This window comes from Puma concolor, chromosome B2 (genome assembly GCF_028749965.1).
Source record: "Puma concolor isolate L17-30 chromosome B2, mPumCon1.1.hap2, whole genome shotgun sequence".
Classification (NCBI taxonomy): domain Eukaryota; kingdom Metazoa; phylum Chordata; class Mammalia; order Carnivora; family Felidae; genus Puma; species Puma concolor.
The window spans coordinates 51,307,919-51,331,103 of NC_141671.1; the positions used below are offsets into that span (position 1 = coordinate 51,307,919).

Sequence of the window (23,185 nt, forward strand, 5' to 3'; positions counted from 1 at the left end):
TAAAATTTTTTTTTTTTTTTCAACGTTTATTTATTTTTGGGACAGAGAGAGACAGAGCATGAACGGGGGAGGGGCAGAGAGAGAGGGAGACACAGAGTCGGAAACAGGCTCCAGGCTCTGAGCCATCAGCCCAGAGCCCGACGCGGGGCTCGAACTCACGGACCGCGAGATCGTGACCTGGCTGAAGTCGGACGCTTAACCGACTGCGCCACCCAGGCGCCCCAAAAAAAAATTTTTTTTAAGAAATACAGCAAATACAAAGGAAAAAAAAGCATTTTTTGTGTTACTAAATATAGGTCACATGAAACTTTCTACTTCAATCTTTTTGACAAGGTATATGATAGCTGTTATGACAGTTTTTTAATACATCAAAGAATCCATTAAATTTTTTTCTCCCTTTATTTATTTTTAAGTCCAAGAGATGTCCTAGGGGCTGATCATGATTTGATATTTGGTAAAAACAAAATAAATTGCTTTGTAAATCTTCATGTAGATGAAATTATATACTTTTGAGAACTTTACTAGCCTCACAATCATCAGCATCTTACATCAGGTAACGCACGTAATTGTTGGAAACCCCAGATGCAAGTGCTGGCCATCCATGCCCGCTTCATTTAATCCTGAAAATCTTCCTTGCTTTTTCTAAATCTTCCTCACTGATAGGAGGCTTCCTCTGGCTGCCAGGCTGCAGAAACTTCTTCACGGGAGGGAGATTGCTGATTCTGGTCTTCAGGGCCTGCAATACACAAGGGCACAGCCTCAGACGGAGCCAGGGGAGCCCCATCCGTGGCACAAGCCAGAGACGCTCCTAGACAAGGACCAGCTGAGTGCCCTCCATCAGCACCAGTGTGAGGCTGGGAAATGCACAGCCAGTGAGACACGAAGACAGGAGGAAGAAAAGACAGCTCGATCCCATTTTCCCCAAAGATGTCTTTCTTTCAGGCTCTATTGTTTCAGGTCTTCCCTATCTTCTTCCCTACATGAAAATCCTGTAGCTTCATTGCTTTTGTGCAATACAGGGAAGAGGATTGTGTCTGTCAGAATCCACACACATCAAGTCTCCAAACAGACAATGAAAATGTAGGAAAATTGCCCTGGACGAGAGACAGAAAATATAGAAAGCTGAACCATGAGACTGGTCAAAACCAGGCATCCCACTGAGAGAGGGGCCGAGAGAGGGAGACTCTGCCCAGGGAAACATGATGTCTGCTCTTAGGAGCAGGTGCGGAGGGAAGAAATCAGAAGGCAGGAAACCTGCTCAGACAGGCACAGGAAGGAAAGAGAAGGACACAGGTGGATAAGGGAAATCCCAGAGAAACCAAGGACAAAAGCCACAAAGCAATGGGGATGGGGAGACTGATGCCGAGCCCTGGGTCCTTCTCAGGGTAAAGACAAAGTGTTCTTCTTGGGGAAGCATCCACCTCAGATGTTCTGGGCATGACAAGATTCTCTGCATGCCTCGACCAGCACCCAGGAGGTAATTAATGCTGGAGACGTGGGGACAGCCAAGTCCTGGGCAACGATGGGACCCGAATGTAAATGTTAGATTCTGGAGGGGGAGATGCGAGCCTTCCCTCCTGAAGGCTGTGAGAGAGATTACCTTCAGCAGAGGGAAGTTGGCCATAAGGCTGGGGTCAAGCTCTTCCACATAGTACAGAAGTTCAACCAGGTGAATGTCAGCCCTGCTCAGCCTGTTGCCAACAAGGTAGTCTTGTCCGTGGCTCTTTAACACCTGGCAGGTTTGAGGAATTACATCATGAGCACAGGCATGGTCAGGCTGGGTCCCTCTGCCCCTCCCCACACTCTCCAACCCAACCTCCCCACCTCTGCTGCCTCACTGAGGGAGTGTTGGCTGCAGACCCTCTTCGCTGTGCTCTGACTCAGTGTGACAGCAGGTCTCTGCTGTTCTGTCCCTGCTCCTCAGCTGAAGCCCCAGCTACCATTTCCCTGAAACGTGTGCTCCTGTGTATCCCTTTCAACTATTCTGATGTATGCAACTTTTCCTAATAAAATGTTGGGGAAATTCACAAAATTTATTAAAACATCCCAATAATATGCAGATGATAACGTGAAGAGAAAACCCCACGGCATCACCAGCTTAAGGCAATTTGGGTAAATACCCTTTCACACTATGTACACATACAGAAACATGGATAATTGTTATGCAAAGAATATAAGACCACTTTAAATGCCCTATGGTAACATATGTTTTGCATTTAACTTACCATAGGGCGCTTTGATTTCAAAGTATAGGCTTGCTCAAGTGGGATGACTGTTCAGGTCTTTGCAATGTGAATGCGCCCCAACTCTCAGCACCACAAAGGTCAGGAAAGAGAGTATTTTTTTTAAGTTTATTTACTTACTTTGAGAGAGAGAGAGAGAACGTGCACGAGTGGGGGCAGGGGCAGAAAGAGAGGGAGAGAGAGAATCCCAAGCAGGCCCTGGGCTGTCAGCACAGGGCCCAGTCTCACCAACTGTGAGATCAGGACCTGGGCTGAAATCAAGAGTGGGATGCTTAACCAACTGAGTCACCCGGGTGCCCCAGCCCATAGTTTCCATTTAGCATGATTTCAGGTAGTTTGGATCTTGAAACATTCTCCTCTTACGTCCAAGGAGAAACATTAACTGAGATAAGCACTGTCTATAATGATGGAACCTTATTTCCTTAGTTTGCATGGCTGTCCTCTGAAGTGTGAGAGCCATGCCTTCAAGTAGGTCAATTCTTTTCTCCCTAACATCTCTCCATCTGTATCTTCCTCTTCATCACACTGCCCCCATCTCTGACTAGACACACCTCATCTGTCCACCCCCAAGACACTGCCACTTTCTCCTGAAGGGCAGCTGGCCTCATGTCTCCCTATCTCCCTACGCATGTTGCCACAATATCTCCTGATGCATTGCTCTCACTGTGTTCCTCTTGGATCAAAGCCCCTACGTGGTGCTCTGTCTGCAGCACCTACTCCAATGTCCAGTGTGGCTCTCAGAGCCTTCAGCAGCCCAGGCTCTAACTATGACCATGAAAGTCTGCCAAATAGAGAATTCTCGATTGGCTCCTGGTAAGTTGAAGTCTTGCTGGAAAATTAAAACTTGGGTATCACTGGTGCAATTCTTCCTGCGTTAGTATTCAGGAAGGCTCACTGGAAGTGAAGGTAAAGGTTCAAGGGATGCCAGACGCTGTCTTTGTTTGTCCTCTATGTCCAGCACCCAAAGTGCTCAATGACTGTCCACTTACTTTTTCAAACACGGGGAGATAACGATCTGTTACTTTCTCTTTGATCTGGGCAATCTTGGCCTCTTTCTGATCAGGTGGACACAGAGGCAAAACGAGGATCATTTCATTCAAATCTGCCATACCTTCTGTGTACATATCTATCCTGAAAGACAAAATGACCAAATTGTCAAATGTCTTCTGCCTTGATTTTAGAGTTGAAAAATGTATGAGAATGGGGCATCAGGAGGTGGCAAAGTAATTCAGCTCCATTTTATGCATTTTTATATACCAGTCATTCAGTCAAATCAAATTTTTACTTGATTTGAACATTTCATCCTAGAATAAGCCATCAAGGTAGATATGTGTCTAAAACTTTCATTATACACATGATGAAATAGAGGGACAGAGAGCATTGGTGACCTGTCCAGAGTCACAGGGAAATTGGTGGAATCCTGCAAATACCTACTGGGACCATACCTAGGGTCTGTCACCTCCATGGTGGCTTGTTCTGGGCACAAACGGAGTGTGACTCCATGTGGCTGACCTGCCCCCTAAGTGATCTCCAGAGAGAGTCCCTGGCACAACCATCTCAGTCATGTCCCCTTCCTCTCTCATCCTGTTACACCACCCAGGCCTGTTTAAACCAATGTCAGCAGGTTTTCCAATAATTTCCCACAGCACATGTTTCTACACTCTGTCCACATACAGTTGCCCAACTCTGGCCTTGTTCGCATTTCTCAAGTCTTCACCTAAAATATCTCCTGAAATGGTGAAATACTTTGTACATTCCAAGTAGCACATATTCCAGCAGAGTAGTTTTGAATGTTCCAAGTTGGGCTTTCTGTAAGAGTTTTTTTTTTTAATAAATCTTTATTGGCACATAATTCAATACCATAATGTGTATACTTCAAGAGTGTTTAAGTTTGTGATTTTTATAGTAAAGACACAGAATTCTGTACCATCACCACACACTAATTACAGAATATTTTCCTAGTCCCAAAAGAAATGCTGTATGCTTTTACACCCATTCTAATTTCTTCCCTCCTCCACCCCTGGCAACCACTAAACTGCTTTCTGTTTCTATATATTTGAATGTTCTGGATATTTCATACAAATGGATTCACACAATATGTGCCCTTGTGTCTGGTTTCTTTCATATAACATGATGTTTGCAAGGTTTATCCATGTTGTAGCATGCATCAGTACTTCATTCCTTTTCATGGCCAAACAATATTGCATTGATAAGTAGACTAACCACTCATCAGTTGATGCACATTTGTGTCATTTCCACATTAAGAATTTTAAGAACACCACTGCTATAAACATCTGCGTACAAGTTCTAGCGTGGATGTGTTTTCAGTAGTCTTATTTGCATACCTAGTAATGGAGTTGCTGGAATATGGCAACTCTATGGTTCACTTTTGAGCAACTCATAACAGTTTCTGAGATTTAAATTTCAATCATGTGGTCCCATAACCACAGAGAGAACCCACAGATATGGTTGTATTGACTAAATCTGGCTACTTCGGTCCTGTATCAAAATGCTCGTGATAACCCTGGCATCTTGAGGACCATGCTTTGCTAACCCTTGTCAAGCGGCCAGTCCATATAACAGGCTGATAAGTGAGGTTCTTGATCATCATTTTGATCATTTCTGAACCTTCAGAGTCAGCGCCTTTGGATCCTTCTGTTCCCTAGTCTTATCTGCCGGACACTCAGACTCATCCTTTGTCTCTAGCTGTTGGCTGATATCCAGCTCCTAAAGGCCTGAGTACTGAGAATAGTGACTCCACCATCTTTCTGGCTTCCTAGTTCATCAGCGTTAGCAAAAGACTGTCATCATATGTGCTCTATATGTGGACCACTTCCTTTTCTGTAATCCCACTTGGTGAATCCACTCCTAGGGGAATCCCTCATCCTCACAGCTCTCTGTGGTTTTGGACCTCAATCTATACCGCCAAGTCCTGTGCTGCTGCTGGCCATGATCCCCCCAACGCAGTCCTGCCTGCCCAAGAACCCAAATTTTTACATTAATTGCTGATGAAAGAATAAAAAAAAAGTACTGTACAGAGCTCTCTCCTTTATGTCTTTTCCATAGAGGTTGTATTTGGTGGCAACGTAGTTGAGAATGGCTCTGGTCTGGACCATCTTCATTCCATCAATTTCAACCATTGGCACTTGCTGGAACATCAAATTTCCATCTTTTGAAAAAAGAAAGAAGAAGCAGAGTGACATATTTTATGGATCATACTCTCTTAACATGAAAAACGTTTGTTGCCATGACCGAAGATATAAAAGGAAACAAAAATTATTGCCTGGTAACATTTCACCATATCTGTATTTTGGTTTTTGCATCCTCTAATCCTCTTTGATCTCAGTCTGCATTTTACTTTTCACCTATTATTTCATTTATCTTTTTTGGAAAAATTTTTAATTTTTTTTTTTTTTGAGAGAGAGAAAGAGAGGTGAGCGAGAATGGGGGAGGGGCAGAGAGAGAGGGAGACACAGGATATGAAGCAGCCTCCAGACTCTCAGCTGTTAACACAGAGCCTGATGTGGGGCTCAGACCCACGAACAGTGAGATCATGACCTGAGCCAAAGTCAGACGCTCACCGACTGAGCCACCAAGACGACCCTCATTTATCTTTTTATTTACCATCCAGATACATGGTAGGTTCCTGTATTTTTTGTGGTTGATTTACTTTCATGGTGTTTTAGGAAATGTTGAGAGAGGCTACACCAGGGCCAACATCGCATTCAGTTCAAATGAAACATTCCAAAGTAAGTCTCTGGGTTCATGCCATTAAGGCGAATTTGAAGGGAGATTTCTATGTAGGGTGTTTTGCTTGTTCCCCCAGTTCTACCACTGGACAGTGTGTATCGGGCAAGCCCTGGTTTCCTGACTCTGCTGATGCGAGTAGTGCTTGAACTTTGTTCTTCATCTCCATCTTCATACTGTCACCTGGCCTTTCAATTAATCCAACTAAACCATCTTATTATCTGAGTCTATGATATTGCTAGGATATAAGCTTGCAATAATCGTCAGAGAAAAGAACTCACACAACTGCTGGCCTATTTCTACTCTTTTCATTCTACTGCATGGGTTTGAGAGTCCTTGCCTGGGCAGGCTATGTGGGATCCTGAACTGACCCAGCTCACTTGGGGGCAGAAAAGCTGGAGAGTGCAAGGAGAGGGCATTCACAGGACATGGCGGGGGGGGGGGGGGGGGGGGGGGTGGTAGGGGACAGTTCCTTTAGCAAACACTCAGAGTTCAAGCCCCCCCCCCAGCCTTGAGTGAGGTGGAAGATCTGCCCAAGGAGCCCCGCCCCTTACCTTGGAGCCACTCCTCTTCCATTCCACCACCCCCAGCTCCCACCACACTCACAAGTAGGTGTTCAAACCCTAACTTATAACTTCTACCTGATCCCCTCATCTGAGAAATTAGATACTTGGTCTTACCATTCTTTAACTTATCCAAGTCTTCTGGAGTTTCTATAAATTTCTCTTCAAACTGGAAAGCAGAAACAGTGAATTAGCATATCTAAAATATCAAGGATGCTTCTTTAAAATCATCTGATATTTGAAAAAGATTCATGTTTCTAATTATTGCACAAATGTCAAAAATGATATTTTGTAGATTGCTTAAATCAAAATCCAGATAAGGCTTACACATTATGCTTAGCTTCTGAGTTTAAGTTCTTTGATGAGAAGAAATTTAATAATATATTAGGTGAAATCTGTTCATCTCTTAATAGCTGACAATTTTTCTTTTAACATAAAACTCTTGACAGGTCATTTATAGAAGTAGAAGAATCTCCTAGCTTATGTGAGAAACGTATTCTGATAGAGTCAATTTTTGGTCTAACTTAGGATGACAAAACTCAAATCTAACCTCTACTCCGGCTGAAGCCAGGAGCCACCGGATGGACTCCATTCTGCCACGTCCATTAAAGTAGTGAAGCTTGGGCTTCCCTGCCATGATAGACTCTGAATGTCTCTAAATATGAATGAAACAACAAACGAATGAATGAATGAATGAATGAACAGATGAGCGATATCACAGAAGCAAAAACATACTTTTTGATGTTGGTCAAATAGCACCAACAGTGCTTAAGGAGTACCTGCCTTCCTCATGGAAGAATTAGAAGAGACCCTAGAATGTCTTTCAAGGCCCAATTCTCATACATCATTAGCCAGTCCTGGGAAACTCTTCCAAACCCTGCTTGTTACCTCCACTAGGTAAAGTCTGATTCTCTTGGCAGGCTAATAGGTGAGAGTGTGTGGTAAGGATGCAGGTGTGGGTGTAAGGAGGAGGGAGAAGGATTAGAGAATTGTGATTTGTTGAAACTCTGCTAATGATCCTGACCCAATGCCAGTCCTTTTGGATACATTATACCTTCAATCATCATAATGGCCCCATGAACTATTTGTTATCAGACCCATTTTTCAGTTAATGAAACCAAGGCTCAGAGGTGAAAAGGCTTGTCCATAGTCTTCTCTAGTTAGTGATGGACATGGAAATCCACACCTAGGACTAAAAAGAGAGCAGGCTTGGAATCCACTCCAGTGCTGGCGCTGGGAGCCTATGAGGGACACTGAAAGCAGAGGACATCTCTGACAAGACCAGGATGAGGAGCAGAGTCAGGCTTCCACTCCTGACTGTTATGCTGCTTTTGTTTAAAACAAAGTTAGGACTAAGACTCGCTTAACTGCAGCTCAAAAGACCCTGGTTCTTTTTAAAAAAAAAAATTTTTTTTTAATGTTTTATTTATTTTTGAGACAGAGAGAGACAGAGCATAGCGGGGGGGGGGGGGGGGGGTGGGGGCAGAGAGAGAAGGAAACACAGAATGCGAAGCAGGCCCCAGACTCTGAGCTGTCAGCACAGAGCCTGACACGGGGCTTGGACTCAACGAACCGCAAGATCATGACCTGAGCCGAAGTCGGAGGCTTAACCAACTGAGCCACCCAGGCGCCCCGACCCTGGTTCTTTCCATAGACACAGGATGCTAATTGCTAATTTCCTTCGATTCCCTTCGATTTCCTTCCTTTTTTTTTTTTTTTTTTTATTCTACATTCTGCCTTTACTTGGTGCACTTTATAATCTGAAAAATGGGATATTACCTTATTAACATTACAGTCAATGGAACAGAACTAACATTTCTTCAATGTCTATCATACAATGGGTATTCTCGCCTATTTATCTTCAATTAATCCTACAAAAATCACCTGAGATACATTCTGTTATTAGTGTCATTTTAAAGTTGAGGATACTGAGGTTTCTTGAGTAACTTGCCCAAAGTAAGTGGTGAAGTTGGGACTCAAACCTACCTCTAACTCAAAGACAAAGGCTTTATTTTCTACACTGGTGTTTTTAAAAAATGTGTGACAATCCTTCAGTGGATTGTGAAATCTACTAATTTTTAAAATGAAGTAGGAGAAAATAGAAAATATCAGAGTGCATTCATGTAGAAACACAAACTTTGTTTCATGAGGCCTTAGCTTCAATTATGTGTTTGTTGTGTATAGGGGCCTGTGCATGAGTACACACTCATTTGATCAGTATAATGGTACTTTGTGATACTTTGTGTCTGGTCAATGAAGTTTGAAAGCCCTTGGTCCATCCCAGGCTGGGTGGAAAGTGAACAAAGCAGGGAACCAGATAATAAAACTCAGTGGCTCAAACAATGGATGTGCTATCATAGGTGTGAATGGAAACACACAGGACTCATTAAAAGGTGAAGTCCCCAAGGCAGGTCTTAAGGAGGAACAGTTGCCTTTTCTATGCAAATCCCAAGCTCTGTTTGCAAAACGTTAAGATTGTCTTGCAAAATTTTGTTGTGGAGTTTGGGACAAAAATATACCTCCCTTACCCAGTGTATACATCTTTGAAAAACTGTGTGACTTGAATTTTAGAATTTTAGATATCAAAATGTTTTTCATGTCCACATTTTTCATTTGGGACTCAACAGTCAAATCTTTAGAAAGTAAAGAACCATTTGGAAACATAGTTACTCAAGTCATCTGTAATTAGAGATTTTGTTTATTGTACTTTTTTACCACAGGGAATAGAGGTACTATGACTCAGCAGAATGAAAAGAATAGCGCTCATGCTATGTGTGTTTTGAACTACAGGTCACAGAGCTGTGATTCAAACCCTCACACTGCTTACCCATGGACTGAGGATCAGGTTACTAAAGGAAATGATATTTACCTTACGTAATATTTTATCATAGGACTCCCCCTGATAAGCAACTTTGTTCACCTTCTGAAGGGGAGGTCTCCAGAGGCCTGATAAAGGCTGGGGCAAAGGTTATCAGAGAACTTCGCCTGATCAAGACAACAGCAGATTTCTGGTTCTGCCCCAGCCATGTGCATCCCTTATGTCTTCCGTGTCTGGCCCATCCCCCATGCCACTGGCTCCCTGATCCAGGCACTATGGAGTCTTTCCTGCCCCAGCCCTTTGCATGGATTCCAGCCACTGCTTCTCCCTGCAGCTGGTCACAGCACTAGCACAAGGCCTCACTGTCAACTCGGGTTGAAAATGATCCCTTCTCTCCCAACATCCTGTTTCTTACCTGGTAACAGACCTTTCACTGCTCCTTCTTCAACACTTTGTTTCTGGTGACATGTAACGTATATCCTGCTTTCAAAAAGTTTCCTTCAAACTTTCTCGACTAACATCATTGATCAGTTTCATGTACTAAGAAATGATGGTTCACAGGAACAAGACAGGAGCCTGATTTGGTGTCTGCCCTAAAGGGTTTAGAGATAACTGGCAGCACACAAAAGGCCCAGTGGTGACTCCAGTTTAATTGGGTCCAACCCCCAAATCATGATTGTCTTACCCAAGTAATTCAGAGCAAGGTGAAGGTTGCCAGGCTGAAAGCCAAGGCTCCTGCCTCCCAGGACAGCATGACATGTTCATGCTCATTGCCTCTTTGACCACCATTTGTCTGTTTTCCTGCTCTTCAAATTAGGATTGTGCCTTATCCTTGTCAACCCTGCTCTCTTTTTTTTTTTTTTTTTTTTTTAATTTTTTTTTTTTCAACGTTTATTTATTTTTGGGACAGAGAGAGACAGAGCATGAATGGGCAAGGGGCAGAGAGAGAGGGAGACACAGAATCGGAAACAGGCTCCAGGCTCTGAGCCATCAGCCCAGAGCCCGACGCGGGGCTCGAACTCCCGGACCGCGAGATCGTGACCTGGCTGAAGTCGGACGCTTAACCGACTGCGCCACCCAGGCGCCCCAACCCTGCTCTCTTGAGCATCTTGCAAAGTGCTTTTCTTCACTGTCATTTCAGTGTCTTCTGCCATACATGCTATATCTTTTCCCGTGGATTCTGTTATGCCTGGACAACTTCTGGATTGTTACAGTGATGTCACTGAAACTCTAGTCTCGCCTGTCCAAACCTGTCTTTCCCCACCAATGTTAACACTTAAGACAGCACATCGTTGACTCTTATATTCTGATTGCAATGACTTGTGCATTCTAGCTAGGTGAATTTCTGTGCCTTTTAAAGGTGAATTAAGTGTTCTGCTGATTACCTACTTTTCCCATCAAGATTTCTTGAGTTTGGGAGTTGGAGAAGTCACATAATCTAGTGATTCTTAAGTAGGGGTGATTTTGCTTCCCCACACCTTGGAAGACATCTGATCATGTCTAGAGACGTTGTTAGGTATCAAAACCAGAAAGGAGAGTGTTGCATTGTCAGCTGGGTAGGGATCAGAGATGCCTCTGATATGGCATGAGACCATGCTTGATGTGCCTCCGAATGCTTTTTGTCTCCTACTAGTCATTCTGCATTTTATCTGCTTATTTTTCATCAACGTGTTATCCTAACAGACACATTTAATGGATACTTAGTTGAAAATGTCTTATGGTTGATTGCAATTAGCTACTGTACCTATGTAGTCTTTCCAGGATAGGATGCACTGCCATTTTGGGAAAACACAGTAATTCTCCATTATCCATTGGCACTTATTCTGTTCCACAGGCTGCCTGTCACTGGTCCTAGGGTGGAGCCTGACCCCTGCACTGTGCTCTTTCTAGAAGTACTGGGTGAAACAGAAAGAAACCATGAGAATCTTTTTTTTTTTTTTTTTTTAATTTTTTTTTTTTTTTCAACGTTTATTTATTTTTGGGACAGAGAGAGACAGAGCATGAACGGGGGAGGGGCAGAGAGAGAGGGAGACACAGAATCGGAAACAGGCTCCAGGCTCCGAGCCATCAGCCCAGAGCCCGACGCGGGGCCCGAACTCACGGACCGCGAGATCGTGACCTGGCTGAAGTCGGACGCTTAACCGACTGCGCCACCCAGGCGCCCCGAAACCATGAGAATCTTAACTGTGTCAACAGTACTGCTGAAGTAACCATTTCTTGCAAAACTTGTAAATAAGCTCTCATTGTAGATATTTTAAAGGTCGAAGTTCACAAATTTGAGAAAATATGTATGTTAACACTATTGACAAGTACATTCTTTAATTAAATGTACATTTCTATAACAAATATTTTTAACTAAACAACAATGGCAACAAAAGAACAATTAACAGGACAGCTCCCCCACAACACAGAATAAGCCAGCCTAAAGTGTCAAGAAGTCCAAGCTTGTGAAACCCTGTTCCAGCCCTTCTCTAGGTTTGCCATGAGTTGCCCAGAAAGAGAATGGGGCTTGCCAGTCAGCTAATCAGAGCAGAGGCTGACTTAGAATCTAGTTCTGCTGACATTCAGATTAATTTTTTCTCTTATATTAAGTCTTAATTTTTAATTTTTACAGCCTACATCACATCACTGTATCATAATTCACAACTATTGCGTGTTGACTATAATGGTTCTCTGTGTCTGCGCGGGATACATTCCAAGACCCCCAGTGGATGCCTGAAACCGAGGAGAGTACCAAACTCTACATATACTATGTTCTTTTCCTATATATACATACATACGATGAAATTTCATTCATAAATGAGGCACAGCAGATGACCAACAATGACTAATAATAAAATAGAACAATTCTAATGATACACTATAATAAAATGATGGGCAATTTATAACATACGAATATTTTTCTTTCTGGAATTTTCCATTTAATGTTTTCAGACTGCAGTTACCACAGGTAACTGAAACCGCAGAAGGCAAACGACACGTAAGGGGGCCACTATGCTTCCACAGAGAAAGTAAGTCTGGCAAAACACTCGCACTCTCTCCTGCACTAGTCATATTCTCAGATTGCTGAAATGGTATCGTTCTTTTTTCCCCTTATATCATTCAGTTTTTTCTACCTAAATCCTTATGTCCTAGGTTTCTAATCTCTTTATTTTTATATTTCTGTAAAGATGTATCCAACAGCAAGTGAATAAACATCTCTTGGGGCACCTGGGTGGCTCAGTCGGTTAAGCATCTGACTTCAGCTCAGGTCATAATCTCACAGCTCATGCTTTTAAACCCTGCATCAGACTCTGTGCTGACAGCTCAGAGCTGGAGCCCGCTTCGGATTCTGTGTCTCCCTCTCTCTCTGCCCGTCCCCTGCTTGTGTTCTCTCTCTCTCTCTCTCAAAAATAAATAAACATTCAAAAAACAAAACAAAACAAAACAAAACAAAAAAGCTCTTGAACTGTTCCCCAGACACACCAAAAAGTGTCATGTGAGTATAAAACAGGCTTTTCCTTGTCCTAAGGACACATTTGAACGCAGTTTTCTGGTGACCTAGAGAAGAGGATGGAAGGCAATGTCTGAAAACTTAGAAAAGCAGTACTTACCTTACTGAGGTCTGTTTCCCACTAGGCTCAGCAGCTGCGTGCCAATCCTTCCTGCGTTTATAAGCTCTTTGATAGTTAGTAACTCCTCCTCTGTGAGGTGGGTAGAGTTCAGTGGGGGAAAAGTCACTCCCACAATGTTCAGGGCCTTGGCTTCTATGACAGATTTGAAGGAAATGGCGAGTCACCTTCTTATGAAACAACTATTTAATATGTTCCTTTTCAAGGTTGGCAATTCAAAGATTAAACAATTTCTGACTGATTGGACTCTCTCTGCTAGTTAGTGAGGTATGGCTTTGGGAAGAAATTTACAGTGAGGCTTTCATGAATTGCATACTAGGACCAAGACAGATGAAAAACCTCTACCACGAGGCTAGCAGATCTCGGGAATGCCTTTTATATTGGGGTTTTTTTTTTTTTTTTTTTTTCAACGTTTATTTATTTTTGGGACAGAGAGAGACAGAGCATGAACGGGGGAGGGGCAGAGAGAGAGAGACACAGAAGCGGAAACAGGCTCCAGGCTCTGAGCCATCAGCCCAGAGCCCGACGCGGGGCTCGAACTCACGGACCGCGAGATCGTGACCTGGCTGAAGTCGGACGCTTAACCGACTGCGCCACCCAGGCGCCCCTATATTGGGTTTTAAATAAAATACAGGGCACCCAATTGAATGTGAATTTCAGATACATGATACATTATCTTTTGGTACTGGCACAAAAATAGACATATAGATCCATGGAGCAGAATAGAGAGCCCCAGAAACAAACTCATCATTATATGGTCAGTTAATCTTCAAAAAAGGAGGCAAGAATATACAATAGGAAAAAGAGTCTCTTCAACAAATGGTGCTGGGAAAACTGGACAGCTACATGCAAAAGAATGAAATTGGACTACTTTCTAACACCATTACAGAAAAATTAACTCTCAATCGATTAAAGATCTCAATGTGAGACGTGAACCGGGAAAATCCTAGAAGAGAACACAGGCAGTAGTTTCTCTGACATCAGCCTTAGCAACATTTTTCTTTCTTTTTTTTTTTTTAATTTTTTTTTTTAACGTTTATTTTTTTTTGAGACAGAGAGAGACAGAGCATGAACAGGGGAGGGTCAGAGAGAGGGAGACACAGAATCTGAAACAGGTTCCAGGCTCTGAGCTGTCAGCACAGAGCCTGACGCGGGGCTCGAACTCGCAGACCCTGAGATCATGACCTGAGCTGAAGTTGGCCGCTTAACCAACTGAGCCACCCAGGTGCCCCGCAACATTTTTCTAAATATGTCTCATAAGACAAGGGCACAAAAGCAAAAATAAACTGTTGGGACTGAATCAAAATAAAAAGCTTTGCACAGAACAGAAACAATCAACAAAACAAAAAAGCAACTTCCTGAATGGGAGAAGATATTTGCAAATGATACACCTGCTGAGGGGTTAATATCCAAAATATCTAAAGAACTTATTTATACAACTCAACACCCAGAAAACAAATAATATAATTTAAAAATGGGCAGAAGATACCAACAGACATTTCTCCAAAGAAGACATCCAGATGGCCAAGAGACACATGAAAACCTGCTCAACGTCACTCATCGTCAGGGAAATACAAATCAAAACCACTATGAGATATCATCTCACTCCTGTGAGAATCGCTAAAATCAAAAACACAAGAAACAATGAGTGTTGGTGAGAATGTGGAGAAAAAGGAAGGCTTGTGGTTGGTGGGAATGCAAAATAGTACTGCCCCTGTGAAAAACACTATAGAGTTTCCTCAAAAATTAAAATTATAATTATGGTATGAGCCAGTAATTCCACTGCTGGGTATTTACTCAAGGAACATGACAGCAATGCAAAAAAAAAAAAAAAAAAAAAATATATATATATATATATATATACACACACACACACACACACACACTCCAATGTTTATTGCAGCATTATTTAGAATAGCCAAGATATGGAAGCAACACAAGTGTACCTGGACAGATAAATGGATAAAGAAGATGTGGTGTGGGGTGCCTGTGTGGCTCAGTTGATTGAGGGTCCAACTCTTGATTTGGACTCCGGTCATGATCCCAGGGTTGTGCGATCAAGCCCTGCATCAGGCTTCACACTGAGTGTGGAGCCTGCTTAAGACATTCCCTCTCTCTCTCTCTCTCTCTCTCTCCCCCTCTGCCCCACTTCCCCACTCACCCTGTCTCTCTCTCTCTGCCTCTCTAAAATAAAATAAATAATTAAAGCAAAGATGTTCTGTGTATATACACAAAAAAATATTACTCAATCATAAAAAGAATGAAATTTTGTCATTTGCAACAGCACAAATTGACCTAGAGAGTATAAAGCTGAGTGAAATAAGTCAGTCAGAGAAAGACAAATACCATACGATTTCACTCATCTGTGGAATATAAGAAACAAAAGTAAAAAGAGAAACAAAAAAAACAAAAAAAACCCAGACTCTTAACTATAGAGAACAAACAGATGTTGATCAGAGGGGAGGTCAGTGGGGGATTAAGAGTATGAGTAGTGTGATGAGCACTGAGTAATATATAAAATCTTTGAATCACTGTATTGTACACCTGAACCTAATATCACACTGTATGTTAATGATGCTAGAATTAAAAAAAATTTTTAATTACAAAAATAAAAGCTTTCAAAAAATAAATACTCATTTAGTATAAGTATGCCCTTAATGTTGTTTGGAACATACTTAACACTAAAGAATTATTGTTTAGGGGCGCCTGGGTGGCGCAGTCGGTTAGGCGTCCGACTTCAGCCAGGTCACGATCTCGCGGTCCAGGAGTTCGAGCCCCGCGTCGGGCTCTGGGCTGATGGCTCAGAGCCTGGAGCCTGTTTCCGATTCTGTGTCTCCCTCTCTCTCTGCCCCTCCCCCGTTCATGCTCTGTCTCTCTCTGTCCCAAAAATAAATAAAAAACGTTGGAAAAAAAAAATTAAAAAAAAAAAGAATTATTGTTTACTTGAAACTCACATTTAACTGGTATCCTGAATTTTTTCTGCTAAATCTAGAAATCCAGTTCATATGCTTTTTTCTCACTGTCACACTCCAACCAGCCTTCCTAGCCTCTGGGCCTTTGCACTTACTATTTGTTCAGTTTGGAATACTCTACCTAAAGCTACTGTATTTATCCAATTATGTTCTTTCTAACAGTATTTTTTTTTTTAACTTTTTTTTTTTTCAACGTTTATTTATTTTTGGGACAGAGAGAGAGACAGAGCATGAACGGGGGAGGGGCAGAGAGAGAGGGAGACACAGAATCGGAAACAGGCTCCAGGCTCTGAGCCATCAGCCCAGAGCCCGACGCGGGGCTCGAACCCACGGACCGCGAGATCGTGACCTGGCTGAAGTCGGACGCTTAACCGACTGCGCCACCCAGGCGCCCCGACTTTCTAACAGTATTTTGACATTATATGTTTACTACCAGTTTCCTCCATGGACTACGAACTCTTGGAAAAGAGTCTTCATCTTGTTTTCAGTCAAGCCCCCATTGCCTGGCACAGCATCGGACACACATTGGCATGTAGAGCTCAATAAATAATATGCTGTTTTAAAATAATTAAATGGAAAATTTCTAGCAAATGCAAAAGTAGAGAGAACAGAGTAATAAATCCCGATGTACTCATCCCCCTGCTTCAGCAACTGCCAACAATCTTTTTTCATCAACACCCTGTAATGGGTGGTACACCAGCCTCCTAAAAGGATAGGTCCATGTCCAAATCTCTGGAACCTGTGAATGTGATCTTATTTGGAGAAGAGGTCTTTGCGGATGTCATGAAGTTCAGGAACTTGAGATGAGATCATCATGGATGATCTAAGTGGAACCTAAATCCAATAACACATGTCCTTATAACATAAGAAAAAATACAGATATGCAGAAGGTGAGGTGGTACAAAGATGGAGGCAGAGATGCAGACGATGTGGCCATGAGTCAAGAAAAGCTGGGAGTGCGAAAAGCCACCAGAAGCTGGAAGAGGCAGGGAAGGATTCTCCCCTAGAGCCGCTGGAGGAAGAGCAGCCCCGCCACCATCTTGACTCTAGACTTCTGGCCTCCCAAAGTGTGAGTTCTGTTGTTTTAAGCCTTCCCTCTGTAGTACTTTGTTAGAGCAACCATAAAAAACCACTGTATGCTCCCATCTACTGCCCCCCAATATCATGGGAGTTTGTGAAGAAAACCCTAGACATTGTATCACTCCATCTATCAAACATTTAATACATTATCTCTAAAATGTAAACAGTTCTGGGGTGCCTGGGTGGTTCAGTCAGTTAAGCATCTAACTTCGGTTCTGGTCATGATCTCATGGTCTGCAGTCCATGGGTTCCAGTCCCACTTTGGGGTCTGTGCTGACAACTCAGACCCTGGAGCCTGCTTTGGATTTTGTGTCTCCCTCTCTATGCCCCTCCTCTGCTGGCATTCTGTCTCTCTCAAAAATAAATGAACACTAAAAAAAAATTTTTTTAAAGAAATACAGCAAATACAAAGGAAAAAAAGAGCATTTTTTTGTGTTACTAAATACAGGTCACATGAAACTTTCTACTTCAATCTTTTTGACAAGGTATATGATAGCTGTTATGACAATTTTTTAATACATCAAAGAATCCGTTAAATTTTTTTCTCCCTTTATTTATTTTTAAGTCCAAGAGATGTCCTAGGGGCTGATCATGATTTGATATTTGGTAAAAACAAAATAAATTGCTTTGTAAATCTTCATGTAGATGAAATTATATACTTTTGAGAACTTTACTAGCCTCACAATCATCAGCATCTTACATCAGGTAACGCACGTAATTGTTGGAAACCCCAGATGCAAGTTCTGGCCATCCATGCCCGCTTCATTTAATCCTGAAAATCTTCCTTGCTTTTTCTAAATCTTCCTCACTGATAGGAGGCTTCCTCTGGCTGCCAGGCTGCAGAAACTTCTTCACGGGAGGGAGATTGCTGATTCTGGTCTTCAGGGCCTGCAATACACAAGGGCACAGCCTCAGACGGAGCCAGGGGAGCCCCATCCGTGGCACAAGCCAGAGACGCTCCTAGACAAGGACCAGCTGAGTGCCCTCCATCAGCACCAGTGTGAGGCTGGGAAATGCACAGCCAGTGAGACACGAAGACGGGAGGAAGAAAAGACAGCTCGATCCCATTTTCCCCAAAGATGTCTTTCTTTCAGGCTCTATTGTTTCAGGTCTTCCCTATCTTCTTCCCTACATGAAAATCCTGTAGCTTCATTGCTTTTGTGCAATACAGGGAAGAGGATTGTGTCTGTCAGAATCCACACACATCAAGTCTCCAAACAGACAATGAAAATGTAGGAAAATTGCCCTGGACGAGAGACAGAAAATATAGAAAGCTGAACCATGAGACTGGTCAAAACCAGGCATCCCACTGAGAGAGGGGCCGAGAGAGGGAGACTCTGCCCAGGGAAACATGATGTCTGCTCTTAGGAGCAGGTGCAGAGGGAAGAAATCAGAAGGCAGGAAACCTGCTCAGACAGGCACAGGAAGGAAAGAGAAGGACACAGGTGGATAAGGGAAATCCCAGAGAAACCAAGGACAAAAGCCACAAAGCAATGGGGATGGGGAGACTGATGCCGAGCCCTGGGTCCTTCTCAGGGTAAAGACAAAGTGTTCTTCTTGGGGAAGCATCCACCTCAGATGTTCTGGGCATGACAAGATTCTCTGCATGCCTCGACCAGCACCCAGGAGGTAATTAATGCTGGAGACGTGGGGACAGCCAAGTCCTGGGCAACGATGGGACCCGAATGTAAATGTTAGATTCTGGAGGGGGAGATGCGAGCCTTCCCTCCTGAAGGCTGTGAGAGAGATTACCTTCAGCAGAGGGAAGTTGGCCATAAGGCTGGGGTCAAGCTCTTCCACATAGTACAGAAGTTCAACCAGGTGAATGTCAGCCCTGCTCAGCCTGTTGCCAACAAGGTAGTCTTGTCCGTGGCTCTTTAACACCTGGCAGGTTTGAGGAATTACATCATGAGCACAGGCATGGTCAGGCTGGGTCCCTCTGCCCCTCCCCACACTCTCCAACCCAACCTCCCCACCTCTGCTGCCTCACTGAGGGAGTGTTGGCTGCAGACCCTCTTCGCTGTGCTCTGACTCAGTGTGACAGCAGGTCTCTGCTGTTCTGTCCCTGCTCCTCAGCTGAAGCCCCAGCTACCATTTCCCTGAAACGTGTGCTCCTGTGTATCCCTTTCAACTATTCTGATGTATGCAACTTTTCCTAATAAAATGTTGGGGAAATTCACAAAATTTATTAAAACATCCCAATAATATGCAAATGATAACGTGAAGAGAAAACCCCACGGCATCACCAGCTTAAGGCAATTTGGGTAAACACCCTTTCACACTATGTACACATATAGAAACATGGATAATTGTTATGCAAAGAATATAAGACCACTTTAAATGCCCTATGGTAACATATGTTTTGCATTTAACTTACCATAGGGCGCTTTGATTTCAAAGCGAGTGGGGGCAGGGGCAGAAAGAGAGGGAGAGAGAGAATCCCAAGCAGGCCCTGGGCTGTCAGCACAGGGCCCAGTCTCACCAACTGTGAGATCAGGACCTGGGCTGAAATCAAGAATGGGATGCTTAACCAACTGAGTCACCCGGGTGCCCCAGCCCATAGTTTCCATTTAGCATGATTTCAGGTAGTTTGAATCTTGAAACATTCTCTTACATCCAAGGAGAAACATTAACTGAGATAAGCACTGTCTATAATGATGGAACCTTATTTCCTTAGTTTGCATGGCTGTCCTCTGAAGTGTGAGAGCCATGCCTTCGAGTAGGTCAATTCTTTTCTCCCTAACATCTCTCCATCTGTATCTTCCTCTTCATCACACTACCCCCATCTCTGACTAGATACACCTCATCTGTCCACCCCCAAGACACTGCCACTTTCTCCCGAAAGGCAGCTGGTCTCATGTCTCCCTATCTCCCTACGCATGTTGCCACAGTATCTCCTGATGCATTGCTCTCACTGTGTTCCTCTTGGATCAAAGCCCCTACGTGGTGCTCTGTCTGCAGGACCTACTCCAATGTCCAGTGTGGCTCTCAGAGCCTTCAGCAGCCCAGGCTCTAACTATGACCATGAAAGTCTGCCAAATAGAGAATTCTTGATTGGCTCCTGGTAAGTCGAAGTCTTGTCGGAAAATTAAAACTTGGGTATCACTGGTGCAATTCTTCCTCACAGTCAGTTTTTATGAAATGCCTTGAGAGTCAGGGTGCTGCATCAGTATTCAGGAAGGCTCATTGGAAGTGAGGGTAAAGGTTCAAGGAATGCCAGCCACTGTCTTTCTTTGTCTTCTATGTCCAGCACCCAAAGTGCTCAATGACCGTCCACTTACTTTTTCAAACACGGGGAGATAACGATCTGTTACTTTCTCTTTGATCTGGGCAATCTTGGCCTCTTTCTGATCAGGTGGACACAGAGGCAAAACAAGGATCATTTCATTCAAATCTGCCATACCTTCTGTGTACATATCTGTCCTGAAAGACAAAATGACCGAATTGTCAAATGCCTTCTGCCTTGTTTTTAGAGTTGAAAAACATATAAGAACGGGCATCAGGAGGTAGCAAAGTATATCAGCTCCACTGGATTCAATTTTTAAATGTTTATTTTTGGGAGAGAGAGAACAAGTGGAAGAGGGGCAGAGAGAGGTGGGAGAGAGGATCTGAAGCAGGCTCTGTGATGACAGCAGAGAGCCCAATGTGGGGCTTGATCATGACTGCGAGATCATGACCTGAGCTGAAGTCAGATGCTTAACGGACTGAGCCACCCAGGCACCCCTGGATTCATTTTTATATGCCAGTCATTCAGCTCTGATTTTTACTTGATTTGACCATTTCATCCTGGAACAAGCCATCAAGGTACATATACATGTCTAAAATTGTCATTATACTCATGACCAAATAGAGGGACCGAGTCACAGACAAATCAGTGAAATCCTGCAAATACCCACTAGGACCATACCTAGGGTCTGTCACCTCTGCCTTGGCCTATTCTGTGCACAAATGGAGTGTGACTCTATGTGGCTATGACCAGCCCCCTAAGTGATCTCCAGAGAGAGTCCCTGGAACAGCCATCTCAGTCATGTTCCCTTCCTCTCTCATCCTGTTACACCACACAGACCTGTTTATGTGCCCAACGTCAGCAGGTTTTCCAATTATTTTCCACAGCACAAGTTCCACACTCCGTCCATATGCAGTTGCCCAACTCTGGCCTTGTTTGCATTTCTCAAGTCTTCACCTAAAATATCCCCTGAAATGGTGAAATTCTTAATACAGTTTCAACCAGTGCATATTATAAGGGATCTCTTTTTCTTTTGTTTCAAACTGGCTTTTCTATCTTACTTATAAAAATACCAGTTCTTGGGGCGCCTGGGTGGCGCAGTCGGTTAAGTATCCGACTTCAGCCAGGTCACGATCTCGCGGTCCGGGAGTTCGAGTCCCGTGTCGGGCTCTGGGCTGATGGCTCAGAGCCTGGAGCCTGTTTCCGATTCTGTGTCTCCCTCTCTCTCTGCCCCTCCCCCGTTCATGCTCTGTCTCTCTCTGTCGCAAAAATAAATAAACGTTGAAAAAAATAAATAAATAAATAAAAATACCAGTTCTGCTGAAATATATTCACTAATTGTCACCCTTTACAATGTATTTCTGTAATTTTTAGTACATTATGAAACCATCAACACATTCTAATTCCAGAACATTTTTATCACCCCCAAAACAATTCTGTGCCCGTGACAGCCACGCACCATAATCTCATCCCTCTAGCCCCAGGCAACCACTCAACTACTTTCTGTTTCTGTTGATTTAAACATCTGGACATTTAATACAATTGAAATCATACAATATGTGGCCTTTTGTGTCTGGTTTCTTTCATATGGTATGTTTTCAAAGCTCATCCTTGTTGCAGCAGGCATCAGTAATTTATTTTCTTTGTGGTTAAATAATATTCCATTGTATGGATATTCCACCTTTTGCTCATCCATCAATCGTTGATGGACATTTTATTTATTTCACCTTTGTGACTACTAAGAACAGTGCTGCTATAAATGTTTGTGAACAAGGTCTTGCGTGAATATTTTTTTTAATTCTCCTGGGTGCATATGCAGCAGTAGAATTACTGAAATATGACAACTATGTGTAATTTTTGTGTACTTGCTGAGAGTCCTTTATAAGATTTAAATTTCAATCATGTGGTACCATCACAACAGACAGGAGATTGCCCAGACAGCATATTGACTAAATCTGGCTGCTTCAGTCCTGTATCAAAGTGTTCAAAGTAACCGTGGCACCTTGAGGACCAGCCTCTGTTAACTTTTGTCAAATGGCCAGTTCATGTAACTGGCTGATAAGTTAGGGTCCTAGTCATTATAATTTCTGTAATTTCTGAAACTTGTAATTTCTTAATTTGTAATTTCTGAAACTTGAGAATCCAAAGGATCCTCCTTTGGATCCTTCCTTTCTCGAGCCTTATTCTCTAGACACTCAGACACTTGTCCCTTGTCTCTAGTTGTTGGCTATCTTCAGCTCCTAAGGCCTGAGTACATGAGTCATGTTGCACCATCCTCTTGGTTTCATAGTTCATCAGTTTTGGAAACCTCTGTCATTCTGCTATACCTCTAGACACACCCCCTTATATAACCACACTCACTTGAGCCCACGCCAAGTTTACTATTTCCTCTCCCTGGTAGGTCTCTCCTGTGCTAGACCTCGGTTATACCACCAAGGCCTCTACTGCTGTTGGCCATAAAACCTGTGAGCACAGTCTTGTTCATTCAGGGAAGGAACTAGATTTTTCCTCTTAACTGTTGCTGAAAACCCAGAAAATGTACCAAACAGGGCTCTCTCCTTTATGTCTTTCCCTCAGAGGTCATATTTGGTGGCAATGTCGTTGAGAATAGCTCTGGTCTGTACTATCTTCATTCCATTGATTTCGACCATTGGCACTTACTGGAACTTACAGACTTCCATCTTTTGAAAAAAAGAAAAAAAAAAGCAGAGTTAAATGTTTTATGGATTATACTCTTTTTGGATGAAAAAAAAAGTTTGTGGAAATGACTAGAGATTTTTTTAAAAATGAAACTAAAATGACCTGCTAACACTTTAACAGAATGGCATTTTATTTTTAGGTTCCTAGAGTCCTTGTTTTTCCTCTCAGTCTTTTACTCTTTACCCTATTATTTCATTTATCTTTTGATTTCTCATCCAGGTCCAT

General features: G+C 42.9%; 3 protein-coding genes across 4 annotated transcripts in view; all 3 read right to left on the minus strand.

Moving 5' to 3' along the window:
* Positions 1-380: 380 nt before the first annotated feature.
* Positions 381-13,091, minus strand: LOC112862760 (glutathione S-transferase A2). The gene is made up of 7 exons (XM_086707065.1): positions 12,965-13,091; positions 7,104-7,208; positions 6,671-6,722; positions 5,280-5,412; positions 3,233-3,374; positions 1,601-1,732; positions 381-736 (listed from the first exon to the last, which is right to left on the minus strand). Exons 2-7 carry the CDS (start codon positions 7,188-7,190, stop codon positions 611-613), a joined length of 672 nt encoding a protein of 223 aa, XP_086563191.1. The 5' UTR covers positions 7,191-7,208; positions 12,965-13,091; the 3' UTR covers positions 381-610.
* Positions 13,092-17,566: 4,475 nt separating this feature from the next.
* Positions 17,567-20,450, minus strand: LOC112862759 (glutathione S-transferase A2-like). The gene is made up of 3 exons (XM_025925995.2): positions 20,316-20,450; positions 18,787-18,918; positions 17,567-17,922 (listed from the first exon to the last, which is right to left on the minus strand). Exons 1-3 carry the CDS (start codon positions 20,448-20,450, stop codon positions 17,797-17,799), a joined length of 393 nt encoding a protein of 130 aa, XP_025781780.2. The 3' UTR covers positions 17,567-17,796.
* LOC112862317 (glutathione S-transferase A4-like) overlaps positions 20,381-23,185 on the minus strand; it is a 30,561-nt gene continuing 27,756 nt past the window's right edge. Inside the window, exons 7-8 of one of the 2 annotated variants that reach the window (XM_086707068.1) lie at positions 22,922-22,941; positions 20,381-20,457 (exon numbers count right to left, since the gene is read on the minus strand). In XM_086707068.1, the coding sequence (XP_086563194.1) occupies position 22,941 (1 nt within the window). In that variant the 3' untranslated portion in view covers positions 20,381-20,457; positions 22,922-22,940. Of the gene's footprint in view, positions 20,458-21,114; positions 21,230-22,921; positions 22,942-23,185 lie in introns of those variants that run through there. The other variant, XM_086707067.1, reaches the window with a different exon arrangement.

What these genes read in the sequence shown, in the direction of transcription:
- LOC112862759 (XM_025925995.2), bottom strand. Translation starts at nt 20,450, where the DNA reads ATGTACACAGAAGGTATGGCAGATTTGAATGAAATGATCCTTGTTTTG. An exon ending in ATCTCCCCGTGTTTGAAAAA is followed by an intron (nt 18,919 to 20,315) that starts GTAAGTGGACGG and finishes CAAACCTGCCAG; the next exon opens with GTGTTAAAGAGCCACGGACA. An exon ending in CCAACTTCCCTCTGCTGAAG is followed by an intron (nt 17,923 to 18,786) that starts GTAATCTCTCTC and finishes TGTGTATTGCAG; the next exon opens with GCCCTGAAGACCAGAATCAG.
- LOC112862760 (XM_086707065.1), bottom strand. Translation starts at nt 7,190, where the DNA reads ATGGCAGGGAAGCCCAAGCTTCACTACTTTAATGGACGTGGCAGAATG. An exon ending in TGGCTTCAGCCGGAGTAGAG is followed by an intron (nt 6,723 to 7,103) that starts GTTAGATTTGAG and finishes TCTGCTTTCCAG; the next exon opens with TTTGAAGAGAAATTTATAGA. An exon ending in ATCTCCCCGTGTTTGAAAAA is followed by an intron (nt 1,733 to 3,232) that starts GTAAGTGGACAG and finishes CAAACCTGCCAG; the next exon opens with GTGTTAAAGAGCCACGGACA.